The 27,460-nt window shown below is 47.9% G+C and overlaps 1 protein-coding gene across 1 annotated transcript; it reads left to right on the plus strand.

The window, feature by feature from the left end:
• Positions 1-27,460, plus strand: LOC124233086 (CUGBP Elav-like family member 6). Its single transcript, XM_046650185.1, has 13 exons — positions 1-262; positions 3,983-4,065; positions 12,859-12,907; positions 23,602-23,730; positions 23,838-23,917; positions 24,087-24,230; positions 24,352-24,484; positions 24,568-24,717; positions 24,918-24,980; positions 25,223-25,303; positions 25,390-25,533; positions 26,370-26,525; positions 27,390-27,460. Exons 1-12 carry the CDS (start codon positions 1-3, stop codon positions 26,495-26,497), a joined length of 1,446 nt encoding a protein of 481 aa, XP_046506141.1. The 3' UTR covers positions 26,498-26,525; positions 27,390-27,460.

The following is a 27,460-nucleotide window of genomic DNA, read 5'->3' on the forward strand; positions in this document are numbered from 1 at the left end:
ATGGCCGCGGCGCCCGGAGGGTCTGCGCCGCCCGCCGGCCCCGGCCCGCGCCTGGGTTTCAGCACCGCGGACAGCGGCGTCGGCATGAGCGGGCTAAACCCAGGTCCTGCCGTGCCCATGAAGGACCACGACGCCATCAAGCTCTTCGTGGGGCAGATCCCGCGGGGCTTGGACGAGCAGGACCTCAAGCCGCTGTTCGAGGAGTTCGGCCGCATCTACGAGCTGACGGTGCTGAAGGACCGGCTCACCGGCCTCCACAAAGGTGCGCGGGGTCAGCCCAGCCCAGCCCAGCCCAGCCCAGCCTAGCCCCAATCCGATTAGAGGGCGGCCCGGCCCAAATCCTAGCCTCAACCGCAGCCCCAACCTTAGCCCTACCTAGAGCTAGTCTAACACCAGTCTAATACCAACCCCACTTCAGCCCAGACTCCTCCCCAGATCGCAGAGCCCTCAACCCAGAATTTTCTGTCTGACATCTTCCTCTGATCATCACTCTGGTCCCCTAATGTGTTCTCCACTCCAACCTCCAACTCCCTACCCTTCACCTTTCACATCTCAACAGTCCCCGCCTTTCAGTTGGACCCTCCATCCCTCCCATCAGACATCCCAAATCCTGGAATTTTTTGAAACTTATCCACCTTCTAGATCTCTAATACCCTCAATCTCCCAAACCCTGGAGCCAGTCATTTCCAAATCCCCACATCTGATGCCACCCTACTCAGGCCTAACCACTCACACACATATCTTTGTCTTGCACCCCTCTTCTGGCCTCCAAGCCCAGCCAACCCCCAGGGCCTTCTTTTGACTCTTACACTGCCAACCTAAAACCCCACAAACCCAAACTCTGCCCTTGTTCAGAACCTAGGCCTGGCTGACTCACAAAATCCAGTTCCCCTCCCAGGAAGCTCTCAGCTCCAAATTCCACTGTCATGTTTAACAGTAACCCCAGTCTCTCCTACCCCTCTCCCCCCGCCCCCAGAATCCCAACACTCTGCATCTTCTGATTTGAGTCCAGAACCCTGACCTCAGCTGGGAACTCCTACCACCTTGTGCCCATCATCTCAGGTTTCCTTTCAGCTGGACTCACACTTTCATTCTCTAATCTTCCCACTTCTGTGCCTCATCTTTGCCTCTCCCCAATCCTCTTTATCTCCTCCTGCTTTCCCTCCCTCACAGGCTGGTCCTGGGACCAGAGCCTCAGGGTGGGTCAGGTTGAAGAGGCAGAAAGGGGTCTTCTCTCTGTCCTTGCTACAGAGATAGAGGCACCACAGTCCTGTCCAGCCACACCCCTTTCTTCCTGTAGAGAGAGGGAGGAGGCTTGTTTACATGCAGAAAAGTCTGTCCAGGCTGGGCTGGAGTGAGAGAGCCAGAGTCACATGTCACACATGGGTATGGAAAGGAAATGAGTTGAGGACAAACACTTTTATCTCTCTCCAGCTTCACCATGCTGCAGTCTCAGGATTTGGGGTAGGGGGAGCCCACCAACTATCCTCCATGATCTTTCTAGGAGAGAAGTGGTGGGCCCTGAGTAACAGCTAACGGTACTTTCCCAAGGGCTGAGAGCTAGAATCAGGCTGCCACTTCTTTTAAAGTGAGAGGCCTTGGAGTGTTCCCAGGTACACTAATATAGGGACTTCAGGAGAATACGCATAGAAGGTCCAGGACCAGCTAGGTAGCATTGAATTTTCCACCCTTTGGGGTGGGGTTATTTTAAAGGGGGCACGGAGGGACAAGACTATACCGTTCAGATTCTTTCTAATGCAGTCCAGCTGCCCAGCTGTTCATCCACCCCATATCAACTTATTCTCCTATTTTCTAGACATTTATTTCAGTATGTAAGCACAAGCTAATCTTTCTGGGACATCCATACAATAAGGGAAGTGTATAGACTACCTTTAATTCTCACTCTTCCCACTTGAACACTATCAGAAGCTCTGAAATGTTCTCTCATCCTTTCTTTCTCTCTCTCCATAAGCTCCAATTATTTCTGTTTTTTCATTCATCTTTCTCTCAAGCCATGCTTCTCTGCCTTCCATCCTCCATTCTTCCACCCCCTAGCCCAGGAAGTCCACATAGGGCTCCTTTAGGCAGCAACAGCACCCTTGAGCCTTTCAGACAAGTCCCCAGCCCTGCCCAGTTCTGACGTCAGATGATAAGGCTTGGTGGCAGAAGATAAAGCAGAGATGTAAGTGGAATCAGGTGTTTGGTGATTTATCCCCAAAACAACCCACAACTCTCTAAGGCAGGGTTGCCTTGCAAGATGATTGGGGAGGGTCTCCAAGTCAACATCTTCCCCACCTTCTCCCCAGCAACAGTGATGTCCAAAAGCCAGACTGATTCATTTTCCTTTTGATGGCTGGCTACCAAGGGAGGCAGCCACAGTACTTTGAAAACAAGCTCAACTTAGGAGTTAGGAGATTCAAAACCCTATCCTGCCACTGACACACTCTCTGGGCTTCAGTTTCCCTATTGGTATGAAAAGAGTTTGTCCCAGGAGTTCTCTAAGTTCTCTTTAACTCAATGAGTGACAGATATCCACCCACTTTAACAGGGCAGCCACATAGGAGATATGAGAGAAAATCTTCCCATTTGCCTTTCTAGTCTGCTGAGGTCTAAGTGGAAAACTGCACCAAGCTCCTAATAACTTCCCACATCCACTTTCTCGTCTTTCGGTCTTTCTCCTTCCTACACTCAGAAGGCTCTTTTTGAAAACACAGATCTTATGTCACAACCATGCTTAAAACCCTTTAGAGGCTCTCCACTGCTCTTAGGAAAAAGTTCAAAATCCAGACTGAGGCATACAAGGTTATAGATGACCTGATCCCTGCACATCTCACTGGCCACTCTGTGCCAATTCACCAATCTCCAACCATACTAGCTTTCCAATCATTTCCCCAACATGCCAAATTCTTGACTCGGTCTTCATATGTGCTATTCCCTCTGCCTGAAATAATAACCGCCCTTCTTGTCACCTGATTAACCCCTATTTGTTATTGAGGACTTCTTTGAGACATTCCTCAACACTTGGGACTCAATTCTGTGCCCCTCATAATCTTTTACATAATCCCCATGAGGGCAGGGATGTGTCTGTCTCCTTGCCACTTTGTCCTCATGCTCACAATGATAAGTAAGTATTCAATAAATATTTTCTGAATGAGTTATTGCTTAATGACTGTTGGAAAGGAAGAGATCCCTGCCCCAGTGCTTCCTAGCAGGCTACAGGTTCTGAGGCTAAACAAAGAGGGATAGGACTGACCCTTTGGCTCAACCCAGACTCCTTCTTGGCCCTGTATCTACTTGCTCTTTTAGAGAAGTCAGATTTGGAGCACAATAACCCTTAAAAAGGCCCTATCTTGAAGCCCTGGGAGAGCTGACAGATCAAGCTCCTTGGATAGGATTGGAGGTCGCTGGAAACTCCCACTTACAGGAAGCCCATAAACCAGTCCCACCTTCCAAGCCTCAGATTAGTCCATTCCTCAGCTTCAAATTTGGAGGAAGGAGGTGTTAGGAAGGAGTTGTGGGGTCCTGGGCTTGGCTCCCATCCCTCTTCCTCATTTTCTGCCTCCTCCCATCTGAAACTGAGTTGAGAAGGAATTTAGGCTGATTCTGAGAGACAGTGAGTATGCATCCAAAAATGAAGGGAGGTTAAAGCCGAAGGCAAAGCCGCTTAGGGAGGTTTAACCCCAACAGGACTTATGGCTGGAGAGGGGCAGGGATCTGCAGGATTGTATGAGCATGTGACTGGGTATGAGTACACATGTTCCCTAGGCAAGAGGCCAGGAGCAAATGAGAGGGAGCCAGAGCCTGGGAAACAGGCATATGAAACCCCTCTCTTCAGAGAAGGTGGGAGGCAGAGAAGGCATCTCAGAAGCAGTGTCCTTGTTTAGAGGAGAGTGGCCTTGAGTTTGTCAACTTAATGGGGTCTCCCAAGAAAAAGTATTTGGGGGTTTCAGGAAACCCCCTGAGCCAGCCTCTTCCTCCCCAGGCTGTGCCTTCCTCACCTACTGCGCCCGGGACTCTGCTCTCAAGGCTCAGAGTGCACTGCACGAGCAGAAGACCCTGCCAGGGGTAAGTCCAACAGGGCTGGGGGGTGGGAAGCACCTCAGGCTGGGGACATGCCCTATGTGCATGCCAAAGCAGCATGTAGGGGCTGGGTTGGGACCAGAAACTAGAAGCAGAGTCATCTTTCTAGGAGTGGGCTTACCTATTCCCTGAACTGTTACAAGTTCTTTGAATAGTCTTCTGGTTCAATAAAATGGAGTCAAGACCTTGGGGCCAAGTGTTCCACCCTATCTTTTAGGACATGTATCAGTGTTGTGGGCTATGCTGGGATTTGTCCACCTCAGCTAAAATCATGGCTTCAGGTGTTTGTCACTGGTGTGAGCATGTATGTAGATACATGGTGTAGAGGCTCTGCTGGGCTGGTATCCCATTTTCACCAGCCCTAGGGTCCTTGATGGCACTTCCCTCTGGTCCTCTTCCTGTAATGGTTTTTGGAGGGACCTTGGCTCACCAAGATTGCCTTCCCTCCATACCCCAAATACTTAGCTAAAGTTAAGAGAGACCTGATTCTATGAGCAGCTAGGCCATTATGTATCAATAACACCTGATATGGCCTTGGCTAATGGCAACTCACTGGAAAAAAGGCAAAGTGGGATTTACTGATTATATGGCAGGAGGAAAGTAGTGATTGTTAGGAACTAGCATGGGTTCACCAAGAGCAAGTCATACTATAAAGCCTCATTTTCTCTTGTCGGAGGAGAGATGTGTCCAGAACAAGAGCACTATTCAAATGCCTGCGCAGGCCAAACCTGAGATTATATCCAGTTCTAGGTCTCAGATTTAAGAGGGTCATTAGCCTACCAGAAAGAGACCGAGATGGGATGGGGACATAAAATATATCATGGGATGACAGTTTGAAGAAATTGGAAGATATTTAGCTTGAGAAGATAGGGTTTGGTGGGGGCTTTAATAGAGAGGCATCATAATATAATAATTAAGAATACTAGTTTTCAAGTCTCATAGACTGGATTTGAGTCCCAGCTCTGCCATTTAGAAGTTCTGTGTCTCCAGATACATTTCTTAGACCCTTGAGTTTCAATTTCCTCATCTATTAGGAGTGGGTTATACTAACACTTAGCTCACTGGACTATTGTGAGGATAAACTGAGGCTTAGCAAGTGCTTGGCACAGAGTAAGATCACAATAAATATTACTGTTGGCGGGGGGTGGGAGGGAGGTAACTACCTTCAGAGTCTGAAGAGGGATTTGGCTTTTTATGGACGGCCCCAGAGGGCAGAGTCAGGAGCAGTGGGTATAAAGAACAGACACACTAATTTCAGATCAGTATAAAGGAATCATTTCTCTGAATTGGAGCTGTACAGCAATGGGGTGTCAGATCCTAGAACCAATCCCAGTAATTGAAGCAACTCAAGCCTTACTCTTGAAGACTCAGTGTCAAGTAACACCAGCTTATCACCCTTACCAACCTTCTGTATGCAAGCTGTGGGGTCAGACAGACCTGGGTTTGGATCTACTACTCACTCACTCTGTGACCTTGGGCAAATCTTTACCTCTCTAAGCCTAAACCTCCTCATTTGTAAAATGGAACTCACAGGGTTGTTGTAATAATTAAATGAACTAAGTCGTGTAAAGTGCTGAGCACAGTTCTTGGCAGAGAGTAAGCACTCAATACTTAGCTGGTGAGTTAGCTGGTGGTAGTAGTAGTAGTAGTAATAGTAACAGCAGGATTAGTAGGAGGAGGAGTAGAAGTCATTATTCATCCAACTATGGGAGTAAATGACTTCTGCTGCTAGAATTGAGAATCAATGAGATTAACTGTAACATTCCATGTGGGAAACAGCATGGTAAAGGTGCAGAGACAGAAGGAACAGGATGGGTGTGAAATGGGGATGGGAGTGTGGCGGAAGGCCCATGTGGGCATGGGCAGGCTGGAAAGAAGATCCACAGAGGACAGTGGTTGAAGAGGAAACTTTGGATTCCAGGCTGGGGGCTTTGGACTTTATTCTAAAAGCAAATGCAAGGCACTGAAAAAATTAGGATGAACTTCGGGAGAACAAAATCCTTCCTCAACCAGCCACAGGGCTCCACAAGATAACGGGGACATGGGGGACTCTATGAGGCTGAGGGCACATAAGATAAGAGCTGTGAAGCCCTAGAATACTGGGATAATTTCTGGGGGAAAAAAGAAAAATAATAATAATGAACATTTGTTGATCCCAGACAGTGTTCCTAGCACTTTACATGTTCGAAGTCATTTAATCCCCTATGGAGAAGGTGTTGTTATTGGCATTCCCATTTTACAGATGAGGAAACTGAGTCATAGAAAAGAAGTGACTTGCCCTAGTTCATGTAGCTGCTAAAGGAAAGATCTGGGCTTTGAGCCTAAGTAGTCTGGCTCCAGAACTCATTCACTTACCCACTGCACTGTTACCTGAGCCAAAGTGGTGGCAGACAGAGATGTAAGGTTCTGGAGGGGATGGTGACTGGGTACATCTGCTGCCTCCAACTATTTCATCTGCAGGCTTCCAACGTGGCCTGGCTTCCTCTGGTACTGCCAGGATTGGCTCTATCACCCTCCCCAGATTAACAAAGTGAAAATTAATATTTAATTATTCTCCTAAACGAAAATCGATGGCTCTGTTGGCCATCCCCAGCAATGTCCGTGCCATCAGTCTTTCCTCTGAGCCTGCCACGGCCAGCAGCAGGTTTAGTCACCTGGCCTTACGCCCACCAGCATGGAGGGAGGAGGATGCCCAGCTCTCTGTGGGCACTGGGTCCTGGGCACAGCTGCAATCTGCCAGACAAGCAGGGACAAGACTTCAATCTGGGCTCCTATTGGAAACAGTCAGAACTGTCACTGTGGGACCAGGAAAGGTTGGGTCAACCTCAAAGAGAAAGCCTGGATCCAAAGGGGAAATTTCATGATATCTGCTGGACTGGACTCCCTCTTAGGTCCCCTCCACCTGCCCCCTGCTAATTTCTGTCACCTAGCAAAGCTTGGCTCCCTTCTCAGGACTTCCTTAAAACCTCAGTGGTCCATCTCATCTGTAGCTTCTTCCCTATGAAGCTGGAGCTACTTATTTCAGCCTCACTTTAGATTCCAAAATCCACCTGAAGAAGGTGAGGTTCAACCTCAGCCCCACCTTCTGGGATTCAGAAGGTGCCCTCCTACTTGTCTCTCTCCCTTCCTGCTCATGACCCCCCCTTCCCTTGGGAATCCATTCTTTCAAACACTGTGAAGGAGACAGACATAATTGAGTACATTTGCTTTTGCAGCTTGTGCCCTGCACAAAACAGCTTGAGTAAAAAGGGAAAATGTTGGGGAGGGCAGCTGGTGGTGTAGTGGCTGAGTCTGGCACGCTCTGCTTTGGCGGCCCGGGGTTCACAGGTTTGGATCCTGGATGCTGACCTACACACTGCTCATCAAACCATGTTGTGGCAGCGTCCCACATACAAAATAGAGGAATATTGGCACAGATGTTAGTTCAGTGACAATCTTCCTCAAGCAAAAAGAGGAATATTAGCAACAGATGTTAGCTCAGGGCCAATCTTCATCACCAAAAGAAAAAAGGGGGGCATATGTGGGCTAAAATCCAGCCATGCTTGATTGACCAAGCTGTGAACATTATCACAGAGCTGTGTCAGCCCAGGGAAGGGACACATTTTTTCCCTAATTCATCTGCAAGGTTGGGGGAGTGTGTTTTTGTAACTCACATGAAGGCACTATATGTGCTAGCAGCTGCCCAGTGAAGGAGTTGGAGCCTTTGCCCTCAAGGAGCTTCCAGCCCAGAAAAAAACTCCTTGCATCTCATGGGGTTGACCTCTGGGCATGGAAAAGAGGCATCACAAGTGAGGAGGGAGGAGATGCTTTGCAGAGGAGATGCTATCTGAGCTGAATCATAATCATATTTCACCATGTTTGAGGGTCTAGAAATCTAGAAGACAAAAGCCACTTCTGGAATTGTGGGCACAGTGTGAGAAATGGCAGGGAAAGTGTCTAGCAAAAACAGCTAAGTTTCCACGTGAATGGAGAGTATTATGCCTGTGGGCAGCAGGGTAGACAGGACTTACAAGTTTTGGCTGATCTTGGGCTTTATTGGGAGGCTTGCAATGGACAGCTGTGGGTAGCTTTTCAGCAGGAAAGAGTGAGGGACTGGTTTTAAAAGATCGCTCTGGCAACAGTGTGAAGGTTGGGTTGGAGAGGAAGTAACATTGAGGGCAGATGACTATTTAGGACACTGTTGCTTGAGCACAGGTGATGATGCTGCTGCCTTGAAGCTGGGATAGGGCAGGGATGGGGAGGAGAGGATGGGCTTGAGAGCTATTTAGGATATCCATACACATTCTAGAATCAATGGGATTTGGTAGTGGATTGAATTAGAGGAGGAGGGTAAGGTAGAACAAAGTGCTGAAAATGGTGAAGTTTGCTTTTTCTCTGATCCACGCTTGCTTTCGTCCATGACACCTCTCTTAGACCCACCAGTGGTCCTTTTCTGGGGGAGGTTCTGATAAACACTCTTCCCATGGTTGGGGCAAGGGGCTGAGGGCATGAGTGCTGAGTGAAGGAACTAATTGGAATCAGGACCGAAGAGTCTGAAGAGCATAATGCTGAACCCAAGGCAGGAATTTTAGGCAAGTCAAGGAGGGAGAAGGGTTATGGTCTTGCCTTCACTTCTGTTCATGGGGGCAGAAGGACCAGCGCCTCATGTGTGTCTGTGCTGCCTCCAACCTTCCCCACTCCGTTGCCTGGAGTATGTCATTCTCACCTCTTTCTGACACTCTCTCCCTTGATTTCCCCTCAAGGGCTGGGCCCTGAAGCAGACATGGGCCTCGACTACACCAGGGAAAATCTCAAGGGAATAGGTGCTCAGCCAAGGGCAAGAGCTCACCTGAAGTCCCATGACAAGTTCTTGGCAAGGAGGTGATGCCTTATTTTCCTCAAAGGGGAACTATAGTTAGCTCACCCCACTCCCACGTCCCTCCCCTGGCTGTGGCAGAAACAAGGCAGGGGAGTGTTGCCCAGGCAGTTCTTGTGGGCAGCTCTCTTTTTTCCTCCAGCCACACAGAGCATGCCTAAATCCTGGATGTCCTCCCTAACCGCTTCCCAGTAGGGACTGAAGGCCAAGAGCCGTGAGAAGCACTATTCTCCCCAATTCTGTCTTCATCCTCTTGGGCTCCTCCCCCTGGGACTTCCCTGCACCTCCAAACTCCCAAACTGCCAACTTCCCCAACCTCTAAGCCGTAACCCTGAAAGTCAGCCTGCATTCCCTCCTCTCCCTCAGACCCCACATCCAACAGAATTTTAGTCTAGTAAATTCTTCTTAAACATCTCTTGAATCTGTCCATTTCCTTCTGCCCTGGTCCAGGTCCACCTCACCCCTTACCTGTATCACTGATCTTCCTGCCTCTAATCTTTCCCTTTCCAGTCATTTCTCTGCGTGGTGACAGCTCATGGGATCCTTCATAAGACAAAAAGAACTGGATTATTCCCCTAATTAATATCCTTCCCTGGATCCTTGTTGCCCTGGAAATACAACAAAGTCAAAATTCTTTGTCGTGGTTTTCACAATCTGCCTTGATCTGGTCCCTGCCCATCTTTCAGTTTCACTTCCTTCCATTTAAAAAATTATTACATCTGGTACACCTACTAACATCTAGCCTTTGTCATTTTCACTACAACTCTGCAAGTTAGGATCATGATTCACCCTTTTGCTAATGTGGATACTGAGGCTCAGAGATCTTAGAGAAGTTGCCATTGCTGGAACCAGAATTTAAATCCATGACTCTCTGACTCAGAAGCAATTTGCTCTGCCCTGGCTACCTCTGTTCCAGGTGTCCAGTGGAAGAATCCTTGCTCCTTCAGACTTGCAGCTCCCTCTCCATACCCCAGTCATTTGGAGTATTCAGCCTCCAGCCCTACCTCTCCCATGATCTCCACGTGGCCCGATGACCCTAGTTCCACAAGGCCCAGGTCAAACTCTGCCTCCTCCATGAAACTTTTCCTGAGTCAGCCTCTCTCCAAGCATTTCACCTTGCATTTCTCCTAAGTCCCTGGTCCCTCTGTGCCTCATTATTTGTGTTCATGTCTTAAGAACAGAGTTGAGCAGCACAATGCACAAATCATGGACTTCAGCCTCAGACAGACCTGGGGGCATATTACAGCTCAATCACTTACTCACCATGTGATCTTGGACAAGTGGTTTACTTCCTTCAGCCTCAGCTTTCTCATCCATACTATGGGGACAATTACCTTGCAGAGATGTTGGAAGGAATTTAGAGACAATGTATGTAAAGTGCCCCAGGAAGGGTCTGGTGAATAGTGGGCTCTCAGGAAATGGTGGCATTATCTTCCCTCTGTGAGCCTTTGAGGACAGGGTCCCCAGGGTCATCGCTGTCTCCCCTGAAGGGCCCAGCCCAGGGTCTTCACAGAGTTCATGAAATGCTAGCAACATCCCCAAGTGGTAGAAAGCCTAGGAGCCTAGCTTCCAAGACCTAGACTCTGCCTGGTCCATGCGGGATGTATACCTACCACCTAATGCCCACTGTCCATCGAAGAGTGTGTGGGAGGGGGCAAAGGGGCATCCCTCAGAGCACTGATGAGCTCTATCTCCCCAGGAACCCAGCCAGGGAGGCAGCTGCCATGGAAACCACTGCTGTCACATGTGCTCGTGTGTCTAGGCTCCAGAGAAAAATTCTCAGGATCTATTTAAAAACTAATAAAATAATGATGGTCTTGCTCACCCTCACTGCCCCCCACCCCAGACTTCTACCCCTCTCTCTTTCTTCCCTGCCACACTCCTCCCTACCTTTCTTGAATCCCCTTCCTAATCCCATATCCCCTCGTTTCCTTCCCATCTCCACCAGTATTTCTCTTTCCTTGCTCCTTTCTAGGTCTCTCTCTTACTCTCTCATCATTTCTGTCTTCCTGTGTTTCTTCATCTCTCCCTGTGTCTCTGCTCTCCATGGCTCTATCTCTTGGTCTCTCCTCCACAATCACAGGTGGCCATGCCCAGGGATGGGTCCTGCCTCATGGTCCCTGGTCCAGGCCAGTCCAGACCTGTCCAGCTTGCCCTAATCTGCTTGGATTGATCTGTCATCCCCTCTAGACTGCAGCCTGAGTCCTGTTGGTGTCTTGGCCCCCACCCACAGCCTGGTACACTGCAGGTGCTCCACCACCAGCGAGTGGGTGTGTCAGAGCATAGAAGAATCTGAGTCCTGGGCGGGAGGGGGATTGCGCTGGTTCAGGCTTGGCCTGTTTTCCTTTCCTTTTTTTTTTTATTTTAAATAAACCTTCTCCACTCCCCTACCCCCAAATTTGATCCAAAGGAAATTGCTCAACTGTGACTGCCAGGGCGTTACCATGGTTACCGGGTAGCACTTGTGGCTATGGTAACAGGAAGCTGCCTGTTGTCTCGGCAACGAGCATATTGGTAGGGGATGGAGTGGCCCCTGATTGGTGCAGAAGCAGTGTATTTCCTGAGGGGAGGGGGTCAGATCATCACCTTCTCAGGCCAGATGAGCATCAGTACCCCTTCCTCCACGAAGAGGAAGGCTGCTGTTCTTTCCTCCCGGCGCTCAGCTGTCTGCCCCCCAACAATAATTCCTCACATCCTACGCACCCAGCTTTTGGCAGTTTACAAAGACCTTTTGCATCCCCATTATCTCATGTGATCCCCACAACACCCATGAGAGGAAGGTGAGATGGGGATTCAATCATGAATCCTCTCAGGTTGGTGGGGGATGGGGATGTGTGGGGTGTATATCAAAATCACCTAGGAGCTTTTACAAATTATACAATCCCCCAACTTGAGAGTCTGATATGGTTCCCGGTGATTCTTATCTATGTCTGATCAGGGAACCCCTGAATTAGAAGGTGAAATTTGTTGGTGGTGGGGGGGGGGATTGAGGGGGAAGTCAAGCTACTTTCCAGGTTTATAGCTTGGATGACTGGAAGGATAAAGTTTGAGCAAAAAGATGAGCTCTGGTTGGGGTGTATCGAGTGGAAGGTGCCAGTGGGACTTTCTAGTTGAGATGTCCAGCAAGCAGCTGGGCACACGGGTCTGCAGCTCAGGAGGGAGGTGTCAGCTGGTGACACAGAGTTCTGAGTCATCACTGTGGGGACAGAAGCTGAGGCTGTGGGTGTGGATAAGACTATCCAGGAAGGATGGAAAGAGTGAGATGAACAGAGCCGAGGATGGTGCCCTGGAGAACTCCAGCATCCTCAGGAGAAGGGGGACCCAGGGAGAGGACTGAGGGGGTGAGTGTAGAAACTATGATATCATGGAAGCTTGGGGAAGGTTTTCTCCATTTGACGAGTTGAATCTGAGAGAGGGTGGCTTACTTGAAGTCATACAACCATTAAATGGCAGAGTTGGAGGCAGACAGCACTAAATCTGATTCCCAGATTGTTTAATCTAAATGACACATAGAATCATATTCTCAGTTTTAGACACAAAACACAAATCTTCAGTATCAATTCCACCCTACCACCCAATTCCTCTCACCCAAAGCCTTTAAGGAAGTCCAGGAGCCAGAGGGACAGACCTCACATGGTCCATGCCCAGAGCCCAAAGCAGGAGAATCTCTTTAGCCACCATACTTCATTCTCTGCTTGCCACTGAGCTTCCTATCACCCAACCCTTCAGGTTTCAGCACCCTCTAAATACCTGGGTTTAAGGAAAGAAGCTTGCAGAAAATCTATAGTCCCAGTGTGAGAGTGATGGAGTACAGAGTTCAAAGGGGCCAGGGCTTAGATCCTGAGAAGTCCAGAGGTGGAGAAGCCAGGGCCCTAGGGCCAGGCAGACATGCTGACTAGGTGTGTTGGTCCAATGTCTTTCAGATGAATCGTCCGATCCAAGTGAAGCCGGCTGCCAGTGAGGGCCGAGGAGGTAACTTCCCTGTTTTGACAAACCTCAGGGTACTATCCACGTAGGGCATGGTGGACTCAGTCCTGGAGTCAGTCGTAGCTGTGGTTTATTACTAGAGTCTCCCTGGGTCAGGGGGACAAGTGCTTGGCACCAGAAACGCTGGGCCTTCCCAGCTCAGACTGAGGAGGGACGGGGTCCTGGGTTCCCTAGTTTCAGAAGAGGCAGACAGGGCCTAAGAAGATGCTGGAGATAGAGGAAGGGAGCTCTTGCCACCTTGTCCCTGGAGAGAGGTCATTCTTGTTTTTCCAGGTGGAACTTCCAGGTTTCTTTGAAGAGCCAGGCTGGAGTTTTATTCTCCTTTTCCAGATTCTTCTGCTTACAGATAACCCAGTCCACTCTGGATTGGGGCCACTCATTCCTTCATTGCAATTGCCTGGTTACTCATGGTAAAAGATGAGGCTGGTAAGACAGACTTTGTAGGCCATATTAAGGAATTTGACTCTATGCTGAGGACCATGGAAAATCTTCAAAGTTTTTAGCTGCACTGTTTCCTATTGCAGAAAGATCAATGCTCCTTAAGAACAGGAGGGCTAAAGAGCTTGTGCTTTTTAACAACCATATGCAATCTGGCTAGCTTCCATGCTGGAAAAGCAATGTTAGCTTTTGATGTCAGTTCTTGGTGTCTTTCTCGCCCTTGGTTCTTATATAATTCCAGGATATCTGCCTATAGCCCTCCCTGGTGTCTGCTGACTCTCTCCCTTGGATAAGACTCTCTCCCTGCCTTACCCAAGATCAGCCGTGGCTTTGTTAGGCAAAAGAGGTTGCCCAAGATCAAGGAGAGAATGGAAGCCAATTGACAGACATTTATTAACTCCTACTAATTCTGCACACCCTCTCAGACTTTATACTCAGTGTTCATACCTACAAGGGGCTCTGGTAGCTTCATGATCCACTGTGGAGTTCTTTCCTACAAGAAATCCTTCCTTCATCCTTTCAAATTCTCCAACCTCTGGTCTCTAATTCTTGATTTCTGGTCAAGATGTGATCATCCCTACTTTGTCTTGAAGAGATATTTCTAAGCTTCCTCCCTCCCCTCCACACGCACATCCTCCTTTCCCATCTCATTCTTTCCAGGCAGGTTTTTGAGAAGTTCCAGGCTGCATACCAAACCTCTGGTTCACTTCTCCCAAGAATTTCTGCTTCTTGGAAAACTCTGTTAGGCATCAAGGCCATTGTTGGCCATCTTGTAAGCCCTGCCCACAAACACTAAATAGTCCCACAGCTGAGAGGCCAGCTGAGAATACTTGAGTGAGCTAAGAAGCAAACAGGTTGGGCTGTAGTTTATTCGACCATCCAACCAACATCTTCTGATTAAATTACTCCACATTAGGAATACAGATGTGAGCAAGGCAGACCTGGCACCTGGCCTCATCCAGCTCTGGAGCCATGAGGGAATATAGACAAGTAAACAAGGTTATAATTCAGTGTAATCAGTGCTTTCCAAGTCCTGGGGGGGGGGGGGGCAGGGGGGGGACAAAATAAGGGGCACCTAAGAGAGATTAAGGTGGGCTCCCAGAGGTAGTGATATTTAAGCTGAGATCTCAAGGATAAACAAGCAGTTGTCAAATAAAGGAGGAGTAAAGGAGCAAGTGTTTCAAGCAGTGGGAACAGCATGTACAGAGCTCAGAAGAACATGACGCAACTTGGAGTCTGGTTCAGGGACTAAGTCCACATTGCTGAGGGCACTACTTCTGCTGCTTGGAGTCCAACACATCTTGTCAGGCTGAGGGCAGCTGCACAAAAGAGGCCTCCATGCCGATAATGCTTCTGCTTGGCCTGGTCCCTGTGTCCTGCCTCTCTGGGCCCTAAGCAGTAGCATCAGCCTGAGTTTTTGCATTTCACTTCCGCATTTTGTACAAGTTTTTCAGGTGTCATGTCATTGACAAATTCTGTACATGTGGCATCCCACCTTTACACCTGTTCAGATTCAGGGAAGGCTCAAGAGAGCAGGAAAAGCAATTCTAGCTGAAAAGAGGTCTACATGGCAGTAGAAATCATAATTTTAGTAGTTAGGTGTTACATAGATTTTCTTGATAAGCGATGGCTCTTAGTAAGCATAGTCTCCAAATGCATCCATGGATAATCCTTGTCACAGGTTTGGTTGACCAGATCTCTCAATTCTTCCCTGCTCCCACTCAGAGTCACCAAATGTTCCCTGCCACATATTCCGGAGAGCGGAGGCCTATGTACTGAATCCTGCAGAACAGTTGGGTCTACAATTTATAAGTATTTTACTACCAACTGATCTCTGTTAGATAATGTTGTTACTAATCAAAATGTGTCCCTTTCCTTCAATGTTGTCATATATCTCTTCTAAAGTGAGTTCAGCTCTCTCCTGAATTTTAACACAAGCTAATGCTCTAGAAACTTAACTTTTAAAAATGGTATTGGATTTTGCTTTTGAAATGTAGCATTTAACACCAAGGTGGGATAGCTTATCCCACTCAAGTCTTATCTGTGTGACCCCAAACATTCTATGAACTTTCAGAGTTAATGGTCACACCTGTCCTGATATATTTAAGCCTATGAGCCTGCATATTTTTTTTTATTATTCTTGAAATTAAATCCCTTAGTTTACAATTGATTAATAATGATTTCTACATCTGATAAGGGTACTGGTATCAATGCAGACATAATCTGAGGGGTATCCAGGCAAATATAACTGTCCAAAATTCTGCCATTTTCTTCTAAAAGGAATTGTTAGATTTTTATTCCCATAAAACAGGGATCACCACTTCAATGCTACAGGAGCCAGGTCAGCAACCCTAAATGGGTGAGACTGTCATGATTTAAAGGAACATTTACATTTTAATTGTATTAAATGTTGGCAACGAATTCCATTTTTTTAAGTGGACCAACACTCTGAGAGCCTAACCACGCCTATCAGGTGTGCTTCTTTTGCACAAAGACCATCTGCCATAAAGGAGTATTCTGTTGTGCACACAGGAACTTTTTGACAAAAGCAGTTACTTTACATTCTGTCCTTTGAATTTTGATGCCAATGAAACAGAGTAGTAGTATTCTTATTTTTAATCAACAGACATGAGGTTTTTGGTTGGAATAACCAATATGTTAAACATACTATATGTTGTATTACCTTTAGGAGTTACTGATAACATTTGCACATTTAATGCCTACAATGCAATAATAGTAGCAGCACAACAGGATCTGCCTGATAGAAGCTGCTGGGCTCCTCTTCTTCCACAGCCATCCCCTGCAGCCTTGGTGGCACTTTTCACAGAGTGCCAGACAGGCATTCAAGTCTTCAGGTCTTCATTGACTATATTATAGCAGCCTTTTGATATATCCCAGCCAGTTCCCATAAATTCTGCAGGTAAGTTCCACACTATTCATATACTCCATGCTCCATGCCTATATTTTATATCCTGTGGCATTGAGCAGTATACTCTTAAAGGAAAATGAATCTAATTTTCCAAAATGAAATTATCTCCTAATATACTAACGGCACCCATTTCTACATTAAACATACCTAGTGCCAAAAACCTTTCCCTCAGCATTTGGATTTATTTGAACGTAAACATTAAAATCTTTGCCTGGATAAAAATTTAAGGTTCATGTATTTCAAAATGTTAACCTCAAATTATATGAAGCCAGAGCTAGAGATCTCCAAATCCCTCAGACAATGGTAATTAAATCAGTCTATTTTATTTGCTGCTCAGCATGGAGACTGTGGTTGATTTTTCTTAACTTACATTGTCTCTATTATGGAAGCATTAAATATAAGTTAAACTGTAAGTACCAACTTTATAGGAAAAGTGTTTTTTACTCCTAAGGCAAAAATCTTCAAAATCGTTGAACTCCTGTATATTCTTTCCTCTCTTTCAAATTTCATAACATAAAATCAATACATTCATAAATGACAATGGTGATTACTCTGCTTGTTCCATTCCCCAACTTGGCTGTATTTTTTTGCTTAGCAAATATTTATGTACCCAAGATGGCTAAGGTACAGAAATAGGTTAACTATCAATCCATACACTCTTTTCACTTTAGTTTTTTTTAACTTTAAAATTTTAAACATTCTCTGAGTGAAGCATCTCTTTTTTAATCTTGAGATTTGGTTTAACTCAAAAGCCAATTATCTGTTATCACATCAACCCTTCTGTCACCATCTTATAATTATTTAAGTGATTTCCACCTGAATTTGCAAGGGTTTGGTTAAACATCAGCCTGAATTTTGAGTAATAAACAGATATTACTATCTAACTAGGTGAGCCATCTTCTCCAATTTTTTTATTTGATTCTATTTTATTCAGTGTTTAACAACTAATCTTTGACTTAAAGTTAAATTTTGAGCTATAATTTTTAGAATTGGATAGTACTGAGATGTATTCTCTGACCTAAATCAGATATAGATTTTAGCAACAACTGTTCTACCAGTCAATTGACACTCATGTCTGTCTTTGATCCTTATACTTATTTAATTCTAAAAAGTATTTTTCCAACTAAGACCTGACTAGATAAGTTTCACAGTACTGCTTAAGACTTTACTCAAGTTAATGTTTTACTTCCTTAAATGCATTCTACCTCCGAAGGTGAAGAGAGAGGCTTTCCTTCAGCTTGACTCAGAACGGATCACCCAAATCTGATTGTTGTAACACTTTTAGGCCATGGCCATGGCTGAACTTCTGACAAGCCCTTCAGATACAGGTGTACAGACTGCACAGAAGGAAGATGCATCTCTGAAGGCTGAGTTCTTCTCAAGGGGACCTGGAAGCCCAGGCGTGGCCTTCCTTTCTTACTCGCCTCCTGGATCTCCTGGATCAGGATGAAAGGACGGTAGAGTCTCTGTTATTTCCTTGGTATAAATCCCTACTTTTTAGCCCTCCTTAAAGCCCTTCTTTTTTTAATTGTGGTAAAATAGACATAATATAAACTTTACCATCTTTACCATTTTTAAGTGCACAGTTCAGTAGTAAGTATATTCAAATTGTTGTGCAACCAACCTCCAGAACTTTTTCATCTAACAAAGCCCAAACCCTGTGCTCAGTAAATAACAACTCTCATTTCCCTCCCCCTCTAGCCCCTGGTAACCACCGTTCTACTTTCTGTTTCTATGAGTTTCACTATTCTAGATACCTCATATAAGTAAAATCGTACAGTATTTGTCTTTTTGTGACTGGCTTATTTCACTTAGCATAATGTCCTCAAAGTTCATCCATGTTGTAGCATGTGTCAAAATGTCCTTCCTTTTAAAGGCTAAATAATATTCCATTGTATGTTTCCCCATTCATTGGTTGATCGACTTCTACCTTTTGACTATCGTGGATAATGCTATTGTGAACATGAGTGTACAAATATCTCTTCAAGACTCTGCTTTCAATTCTTTTGGATATATACCCAGAACTGGTATTGCTGGGTAATATGGTAGTTCTATTTTTAATTTTTTGAGGAACCTCCAAACTTTTTTCCATAGTAGCTGTACCATTTTACATTCCCACCAAGAGTGCACAAGGGTTCCAATATCTCCACATCCTTGCCAACAGTTTTTATTTTATTTTTTAAAAATATATATAGCAGTCATCCTAATGAGTGTGAGGTGATATCTCATTGTTGTTTTGATTTGCACTTTCTTAATGATTAGTGCTGTTGAGCATCTTTTCGTATGCTTATTGGCCATTTGTATATTTTCTTTGGAGAAATGTCTATTCAGCTCCTTTGCTTATTTTTTAATTGGATTATTTGGTTTTTGTTGTTGTTGAGTTGTAGGAGCTCTTTATATATTCTGGATATTAATCCCTTTTCAGATATAGGATTTGCAAATATTTTCTCCCATTCTGTAGATTCCCTTTTCACTCTGATTGTGTCCTTTGATGCACAGAAGTTTTTAATTTTGATGTAGTCCAATTTATCTATTTTTCTTTTGTTGCCTGTACTTTTGGTGTCATAGCCAAGAAATCATTGCCAAATGCAAAGTCATGAAGGTTTCCCTGTGTTTTCTTCTAAGAATTTTATAGTTTTAGCACTTATGGTTAGGTCTTTGATCCATTTTCAGTTAATTTTTGTATATGGTGTAAGGTAAGGGTCCAACTTCATCCTTTTGCATATAGATATCCAGTTTTCTCAGCACCAGTTGTTGAAAAGATTGGTACTCTTGTTGAAAATCATTTGGCCACATATATGAGGACTTATTTCTGGGCTCTCTATTCTACTCTACTGGTCTGTATGTCTGTCTTTATGCCAGTACCACACTGTTTGATTACTGTAGTTTTGTAATAAGTTTTGAAATCAGGAAGTGTGAGACTCCCAACTTTCTTCTTTTTCGAGATTGTTTTGGCTATTCAGGGTCTCTTGAGATTCCATTTTAGAATGGACTTTTCTTTTTCTGGAAAAAATGTCATTAGGACCTTTATAGGACTTGCATTAAATCTGTAGGTCACTTTGAATAGTATTAACATCTAACAATATTAAGTCTTTCAATGCATGAACACAGATGTCTTCCACTTATTTGTAGACACAATTTAATTTCTTTGATTTCAGCAATGTTTTGCAGTTTTCAGGGTACAAATCTTTTGCCTCCTTCGTTAAGTTCATTCCTAAGTATTTTATTCTTTTTGATGCTATTCTAAGTGGAATTATTTTCTCAATTTCCTTTTCAGATTGTTCATTGCTAGTGGATAGAAACACAACTGATTTTTTGTTATTGATTTTGTATTCTGCAACTTTGCTGAATTTGTTTATTAGTTCTAACAGTTTTTTGTGGAATTAAAGCCCTTCTTGATGCTCATCAGATCTGGCCACGAGACTCTGCCAGGATATTTCCTTCACTTTCGTTCCTAATCTTCCTTGGCTCCTTATGCTGCAGTCATCACCAAGAACATCAGGGGAGAGATGCTTTGCTCAAAATGCTGCCACCAGCAGGACCTTCTGGGTTGGTATTTGGACTGAAAGGTGGATTGGCATTTTTAGATGTGTTTGGTTGTTGGCACCCCAATCCTGAAACCCCAAAGCCCCTACACTGTCCCTACAATCATGACATCCCACCAAAATGGAGGTGAGTAGGTGTGAGGGGCCTAGACGCCAGAAACTTGGACACCTCAGGAATTCCTTTGGGCCAACTTGTAGCAGAACCTCCCTTCTTGAATAGCTTCTTGGTGCCAATACTGAAGAAGATGGAGTGGACTGACTCTGGCTCTGGTCTCTCAACCCCATCATTTGCTGCATTAGAATCCCTGACCGGGGCCTGGCCCGGTGGCACAGCGGTTAAGTGCGCACATTCTGCTTCAGCAGCCTGGGTTTTGCCAGTTCAGATCCCTGGTGCGGACATGCCACCACTTGGCAAGCCATGCTGTGGCAGGCGTCCCACATAGAAAGTAGAGGAAGATGGGCACGGATGTTAGCTCAGGGCCAGTCTTCCTCAGCAAAAAGAGGAGGATTGAACACAGAAGTTAGCTCAGGGCTAATCTTCTTCTTCAAAAAAAAAGAATCTCTGACCTATATGACCAGCTGTGCACTGCAGCTTCATGGACATGGGCCTCTTGGGCCCAAACAACTTGGTTTGGGTTCAAAAAGCATTTGGTAGAAGAACAAGGAGTACACATTCGTTGCCATCAGGAAAATGCAGTTATACCATTCAACTGTGTATCTTTCCAACTACGTCTCAACTCCACACTGATACTACCTTCCAATTCCTTCCACTTTGGGAAGGTTAAGCCTCTCTAATTGATATTCCATCTTTCTAGGGACCCACCAACAACCCATGGGATGCTTTTATTCAGGTATTTCTGAGCTACCTCTTACAGAGTCCTCTTTCTACCAAATGGCAGAGTTTGATCTAGAGGAAATCGAATTACCATCATCATCTCTCTCTGGGGGCATTGATCAGCCCTCAGAATCTTCAGGGCCATGGATTTAGGGGCTACTTTCAGGGGTCTAGCCTGTACTTGTCTTTGACTAGGTCTCTCAAGAAACTTATCCCACCATTTTGAGATCACCTGAGGCTTATGGTCACTGTAACCCAGACCATCCTCCTGTCAAACACCATAAGGCAAAGAGGATACCAGGATTCAGGGTGATACCTGTGAAATAGGTGGCATAGAGCCCAGCCTATAGCTCTGCCTCATTTCAATTTCAAATTTCATACGGTCCAGAACCACAGGGTTAGTGCCCTGTTATGGAAATGGAAATTCTTAACTCAGGAGACTCTCACTGGAAAAGAAGAATCATAGAATTTCGTGGTCTGTGACATGAGCTTGAACCGACAACCATCAGCAGAAAAGAGCAACGAGAGAAAGAGCAGACAAAGGATCACACCACTGTCCGTACAAACGTTTCTCCTGGCCTGGGGCTCCATCTCAGCCTTGATATCTCTCTTCCTACGTAGGGCTACCTGGATTCTGGTCCTTGGGGCATGACATCTTACCTAGGTGCCATCACCATCTTTCAGACCCTACTCAATGACACAGCTGCACTATAAATTAGGGAATCATGAAGCCCCCTTTAACCTTCAGGACTCTGGAGGCCCCGGGATCTTGTCCAGCCCTTCTTGGGCCTTCTGCAGCCACATGAGCATATTTTAGTGTCATAGCTCAGAACAATGACACAGTCTTCTGGGGTTTCATTCCTTGACCAAATGGGGCCTGTCCTCCAATGTCAAGGCAAAGCTACTAACATCAAGCTGGTCAAGAGATTCATGATCTCGGGGTCCTGAACAGGATGATCTCAGATCCTTCTTCATATACCATCAGGAACTCTATTCTCTGTCTTTTAGGTCAGTGGTTTTCAAAGGACTTTCCTTGGAGCCCCTCTAGGGGGTACTAGAAGAAGATGAAGCAGGAGGAACTCCAGCACCCTGCCTCCCCACTTTCCTGCCTTCAGTCAGAGCAGCCCTGCTTTTCTGTTATATTTTTAGCTTCATCCTAATATTTTTATTAGAACAATGAATTCCAAAGCTTTTAAAAAAGGTTAGGAAACCAATGACCCGTTCCAAGGGCACTGTTCTGTTGCTAACACTCCTAGAAATGAAGCACATTCACCAGATTGCACTCTCACCACAGACGATCAGTACCTCCTCTAGAATTCCAGCCACAAGTACATTATCCATCCTTTCCCCCTCAGGATTGTTGGGCAGGAATCCTATGGACAGAGGGCATGATTCTGCTGAAACACACTCTGCCTGTCCCATATAAACCACAGCCTCCAGCCTCCACACAGACACAGCCTTGACAGATAGATACCTCAGGGTACCCAGGGCAGCCTAGTCTGAACCCCACACTATGCAGGTGAAATACGGACGTGCGCCTAGCCTTGCTGGAGATTTCCTCCACTGCTAACTTTGGTCAGTCTGTTCTTCCTTTTCACTGTCACCCAGGCTTCAGTCTATGACTCTCACCAGCCTTGTCTCCCTTGCACTCAGGATCCAAGGACACCCAATGGCCTAGCCAAGCTTGTCAAGGAGTAAAGGAGTTTGAGATGGGTATTCTTGGGTTCCGGGATCTTGAAGATGAAGCCTAAAGCCAGATTTTCACCCACTCCTTCTTTCCCAACTTGTATCACCAGGATGAAGCCCCATCCTGAATTCAGAGACTTATCTTGGTGCAGAAAGGAGCAGGGCTCTGACAGCAGGCCCTGTAGGTTGGGCCCTTCTTTATTTCCCAGGCTCTGAATAGTGCTCCTGAGGTCTGACTTGCCAGATGTGCAGCTAAGCCCTGGTTTCCACCACAGCTCTCCAGCTTTCTCCAAGGGACACAGGCCTAGCTCTCAGCCCCTTTCCTGGCATCTTTGCTGCTGCCTGAGGAAGAGTGGACACAAGTTCTGGTCTACAGGCAGAACTTGTTCTCCCACAGCATGAACAGGTGGAGAGGGATCAAGGCAGGAGAACAGGGAAAGTCAGAAAGGAGGCAGCAAGGCTCAGGGAGGGTCCTGGAAGCTCAGTGAGTGAATGAGGTAGTGGAGGTAGGAGTTAAGAAAAGGGGTCAGGGGTTCAGCAAGTGTAGTGGGGAAAACGCTAATGTTGAAGGCTCAGGAACCCAAGCTTTCTGCCCTCTTTAGGCCTTTGGGAGAGACACCCAGGTTCAGTTTGTGCTAGGTGTGGGGATTCATCATTCTAGTGCTTGCTGTCTGGGGATGAGGCAGTACGATGAGACAACTGTTTTCTTCACTGTTTTTTGATCCAGAACCATCCCTGATTTGAGCAAGAAGGGGCATTGATTCTAGCCACTGCCATCAGGCTGACTGGCAATGGTGTACTTCTCTTCTCCAAACCCAGTCTGAATACAAAGGCCTTCTCTAAGGAAACTGCCCCCTCCCCCCCTTAATAGGGCTGAAACAGTCCAAAATAGCCTTTCCCAGATTCTTAGAACAGAAAGGTCAAACATATAAAAGATGCATATAGGGCTCTAGACAACCAGAGATATGGACTCAATCACTTTTCACAAGAGCAGCAATGAGTCTCTCTGGGTTTTTCCAGGACCCAGGTTTTCCTGATGGAAATCTGGGTTGAGTTCCTTTCCTCTGGATCTTTCTATACTCATCCTGCCCCTCAGAGAAACCCAGCTTTGTAGCCCCAGGACCCTCTCACTCCCTACACTCTTCCCAGAGCTAGATGATGGTGAGTTACCTTCCTGAGCTCCTCCTCGTACTCTGGAGACCAAGAGGACTTAGGGTCCCCAGGTCACTCCTGGATTTATCCCCAGAGGACCGAAAGCTGTTTGTGGGGATGCTGGGGAAGCAGCAGGGTGAGGAGGACGTCAGACGCCTGTTCCAGCCCTTCGGCCATATCGAGGAGTGCACCGTCTTGCGGAGCCCTGATGGCACCAGTAAAGGTGACATGAGCTGACCCTGGGTTTCCTGGTGACCCTGTCTCATTCTGGGCCTCATGACCCTTTGGCCCCTGTGGCCTGAGCCACCCAATCCCTCTATCCTGCCCCAGGCTGTGCCTTTGTGAAGTTTGGGAGTCAGGGGGAAGCTCAGGCGGCCATCCAGAGTCTGCACGGCAGCCGGACCATGGCGGTGAGGGCGGGCGCCGGGGGCCGAGGGTGAAGCCAGTGGGGGTGGGGACGGGCTCCTCCTCCCCAAATGCAATCGGTGCTCCAGGAAAAGGCTTGATGGGCAAGGCGCTCTGCCCAGGGCCAGGGCTGGGGCCTGGACCACTCACCGCGGCGTCCCCTGCCCAATCCAGGGTGCGTCGTCCAGCCTCGTGGTCAAGCTGGCGGACACAGACCGGGAGCGCGCGCTGCGGCGGATGCAGCAGATGGCGGGCCAGCTGGGCGCCTTCCACCCGGCGCCGCTGCCGCTCGGGGCCTGCGGAGCCTACACCACGGCGGTAGGTGCCCGGGCCCCGGCGGGCGCGGGCGGGTAGGCGGGCGGGGTGCCGGGCCAGGGTCGGAGCTAGGGCAGCTGCCCGCCGCTGGGCCCTCCACATCCGTCCTTCTTCCCTCTTAAAGATCCTGCAGCACCAGGCGGCCCTGCTGGCGGCGGCGCAGGGCCCGGGCCTAGGCCCGGTGGCCGCAGTGGCGGCACAGATGCAGCACGTGGCGGCCTTCAGCCTGGTGGCCGCGCCGCTGTTGCCCGCGGCAGGTACTGCGGGCAGGGGAGGGGGCCGCGGTGGGAGGGGGCGGCGCGGGGCTGCGGCCTGACTCTCCGACCTCCTCCGCCGCCAGCAGCTAGCTCCCCGCCCGGCGGCGGCCCGGGCACGCTTCCTGGTCTTCCGGCGCCCATCGGGGTCAATGGATTCGGCCCCCTGACCCCCCAGACCAACGGACAGCCGGGCTCCGACACTCTCTACAGTAATGGGCTCTCCCCTTACCCAGGTGGGCCCCCAGCTCCGCCGAAATCTCCCTGAAATGGAGTGGGGAGCGTGGGGGAGGGGGAACCGGCCTCCCTGGGAAGGGACTCCTCGTTGCCTGCTGCTTCTCACAGGCTCCCTCCACCTCCCACACTCCCTGAGCCTCTCACCGACCCTGCCCACCTGACCACCTTCACCGTGGGCCTCACGCCCCTCTCTCCCCAGCCCAGAGTCCCGGCGTGGCTGACCCCCTGCAGCAGGCCTACGCTGGGATGCACCACTACGCAGGTTTCACTTGGCGCTCCGCGGCCTGGGGGGAGGTTGAAGGGCCCCAGAAAGGAATAGGGAGATTCGTGGGGGGTTTAGGCTCTGTTCTGAGGAGTCGACTCTCCCATCCCCCGACCCCTGGGCCCAGAACGACTTCTCTAGGGGTGGGGGTTACCGTGGACTAGTCTGAATTGGTCAAAGGTGGTTAGGCAGATGGGAGATGGCTCCTGGGGATCGCTGCCCACTCCCACCTCTGTCTCCAGCAGCCTATCCGTCGGCCTATGCCCCCGTGAGCACAGCTTTCCCCCAGCAGCCTTCAGCCCTGCCCCAGCAGCAAAGAGAAGGTGAGGGACAGGGGCCTGGAGATCAGGGCCTGGTGGGGCTGGACTCAGAGTCCCTCCCCTGAACCAGCCTGCTGCTGTTCCTGCAGGCCCCGAAGGCTGTAACCTCTTCATCTATCACCTGCCTCAGGAGTTCGGTGATGCAGAACTCATACAGACATTCCTACCCTTTGGAGCTGTTGTCTCTGCCAAAGTCTTTGTGGATCGAGCCACCAACCAGAGCAAGTGTTTTGGTGAGCTGAGCCCCATCTGTGGGCCTCTCCCACTCCTAACTTTGAGATCCCCTACAGACCCTAAGATTATCCCTCCATAAGTCAGTGATTCCTAGAAACTGACCGTATGGCATTAAGCAGCATGGCAGACCAGTGACGGCGCGACGCCTAGACCAGGAACAAGTCTATTTCAGGTTCACCTGGGAAAGTCAGGTGTCTAGAAGATGTTCCACCAGGTCAAGCTTTAGAGTCTAGCCTGGACAGGAGGAGTCTGGGTCTGGGACCAGGGATCCCCTCCAACTCCAACTGCAGTTCAGAGGACCAGAATGGGAGCAGTAGAGGCAGCCAGAGTCAACCCATGCCTGGGAAGGACAGGGAAACACTTCAGCCAACACACTGCCTGCCCTCCCCCCCAACACACACACTCAGAATCGCCTCCTTTCCTTCTTTTTTTAATTTGTGTGTGTGAGAGAGGAAGATTGTTGCTGAGCTAACATCTGTGCCAGTCTTCCCCTATTTTATATGGGATGCCGCCACAGTGTGGCTTGATGTGTAGTGCTTGATGATCTGCGCCTGGGGTCCAAACCCATGAACCCTGGGCTGCCGAAGCAGAGCACGTGAACTTAATCACTATGCCACTGGGCCAGCCCCCTTCCTTTCCTTCTAAGAATCATCCCTGTAGGAAACTCAGGCCACTTGCCCGTGTGTGCATGTGTGTGTGCAAACAGTGGAGGGTGGAGGGGTATATGTTTGATGGAACTGGCCCGAGGGGGCAGAGAGAAGAGGGGGCTGATCAGACAGAAAGGAGGCTGTGCCAGGCAGAGTTCCCAGCTAACCTCTCTGCCCACACCCCCTAGGGTTTGTTAGCTTTGACAATCCAACCAGTGCCCAGACAGCTATTCAGGCCATGAATGGCTTTCAAATTGGCATGAAGAGGCTCAAGGTCCAGCTAAAGAGGCCCAAAGATGCCAACCGGCCTTACTGATCTACTCTCACTGACCAGCCACAGAAAGGTGAGTCCTTGGTGGACCCCAGGCAGATGGGGCCTGAGTGATGGAGGCCTCTCAGCTTTGATGGTCCTTTTGGGATGTTGGGGGCACCCACCTCTGAAAAAGTCTGGGAGGGAAGAGCCAGGAGTTAGAGGGATCCTCAGCTGGAGACCTTGTGTTTTTCCTTCAATCCAAGGACTGAGACAAATTAGACGACCCTCCTGCCCTCACAGTCTGGGAGAGACAATTACAGCAAGATCCAACCAGTTCTACTCCAGAGGTAGCTGTAGGGGGCCATGGGAGTAGAGAACTCATGTGTGGGAAGGGCAGGGACTTGGACAAGGAGACTAGAAAAGTAGGTTTGGACCAGCTTGTGAAGGGTCTTAAAGGCCATGAGTTTGGACGTTATCCTACAGATGGTAGAGAACCAGTGAGGAATTTAAACAAAGAAAGGACAAGATGTGAGGGCTGGGACAATGGCAGTGAACATAGGGATGGGGAGAGAAGCAAATACATGGAAGAAACAGAATCTGCAGGGCCTGCTGGGCCATGGGGAGGGAGATGACAAGCTCTTTTAGGTTTCTGGCAGGGCCAGCTGCCTACGACTTTTAGAGATTTACTGTCTCAGAAGATCCACATGGCCCTGCCTCACTTGAGCTACCCTAGGGAGCCTTCTGGAGGGGGTGCCAGGCTGGGGCCATCTGCCCAGGATCCAGGGTGTGGCATCAGTGGTCTCAACCCTGCTGAGCTCTGCTCCTCAGGAGGAGAGGTCCAGCCACTCACCTAAGATGTCACTGATGGGACAAGCTGCAATTCTTGTCTTGCCCTCCAGAATGATTTTGCCTTTTTTCCTCCCCTCTCTCTTTACCAATTAATACCCAACAACAGAAACTGGGGAGTGAGAAGAAAGGAAAGGAAAAGCACAGAAACGCTTGAGCAGCCCTTCATGAAGGAGCAGC

Source organism: Equus quagga, unplaced genomic scaffold (genome assembly GCF_021613505.1).
Source record: "Equus quagga isolate Etosha38 unplaced genomic scaffold, UCLA_HA_Equagga_1.0 153_RagTag, whole genome shotgun sequence".
NCBI lineage: Eukaryota > Metazoa > Chordata > Mammalia > Perissodactyla > Equidae > Equus > Equus quagga.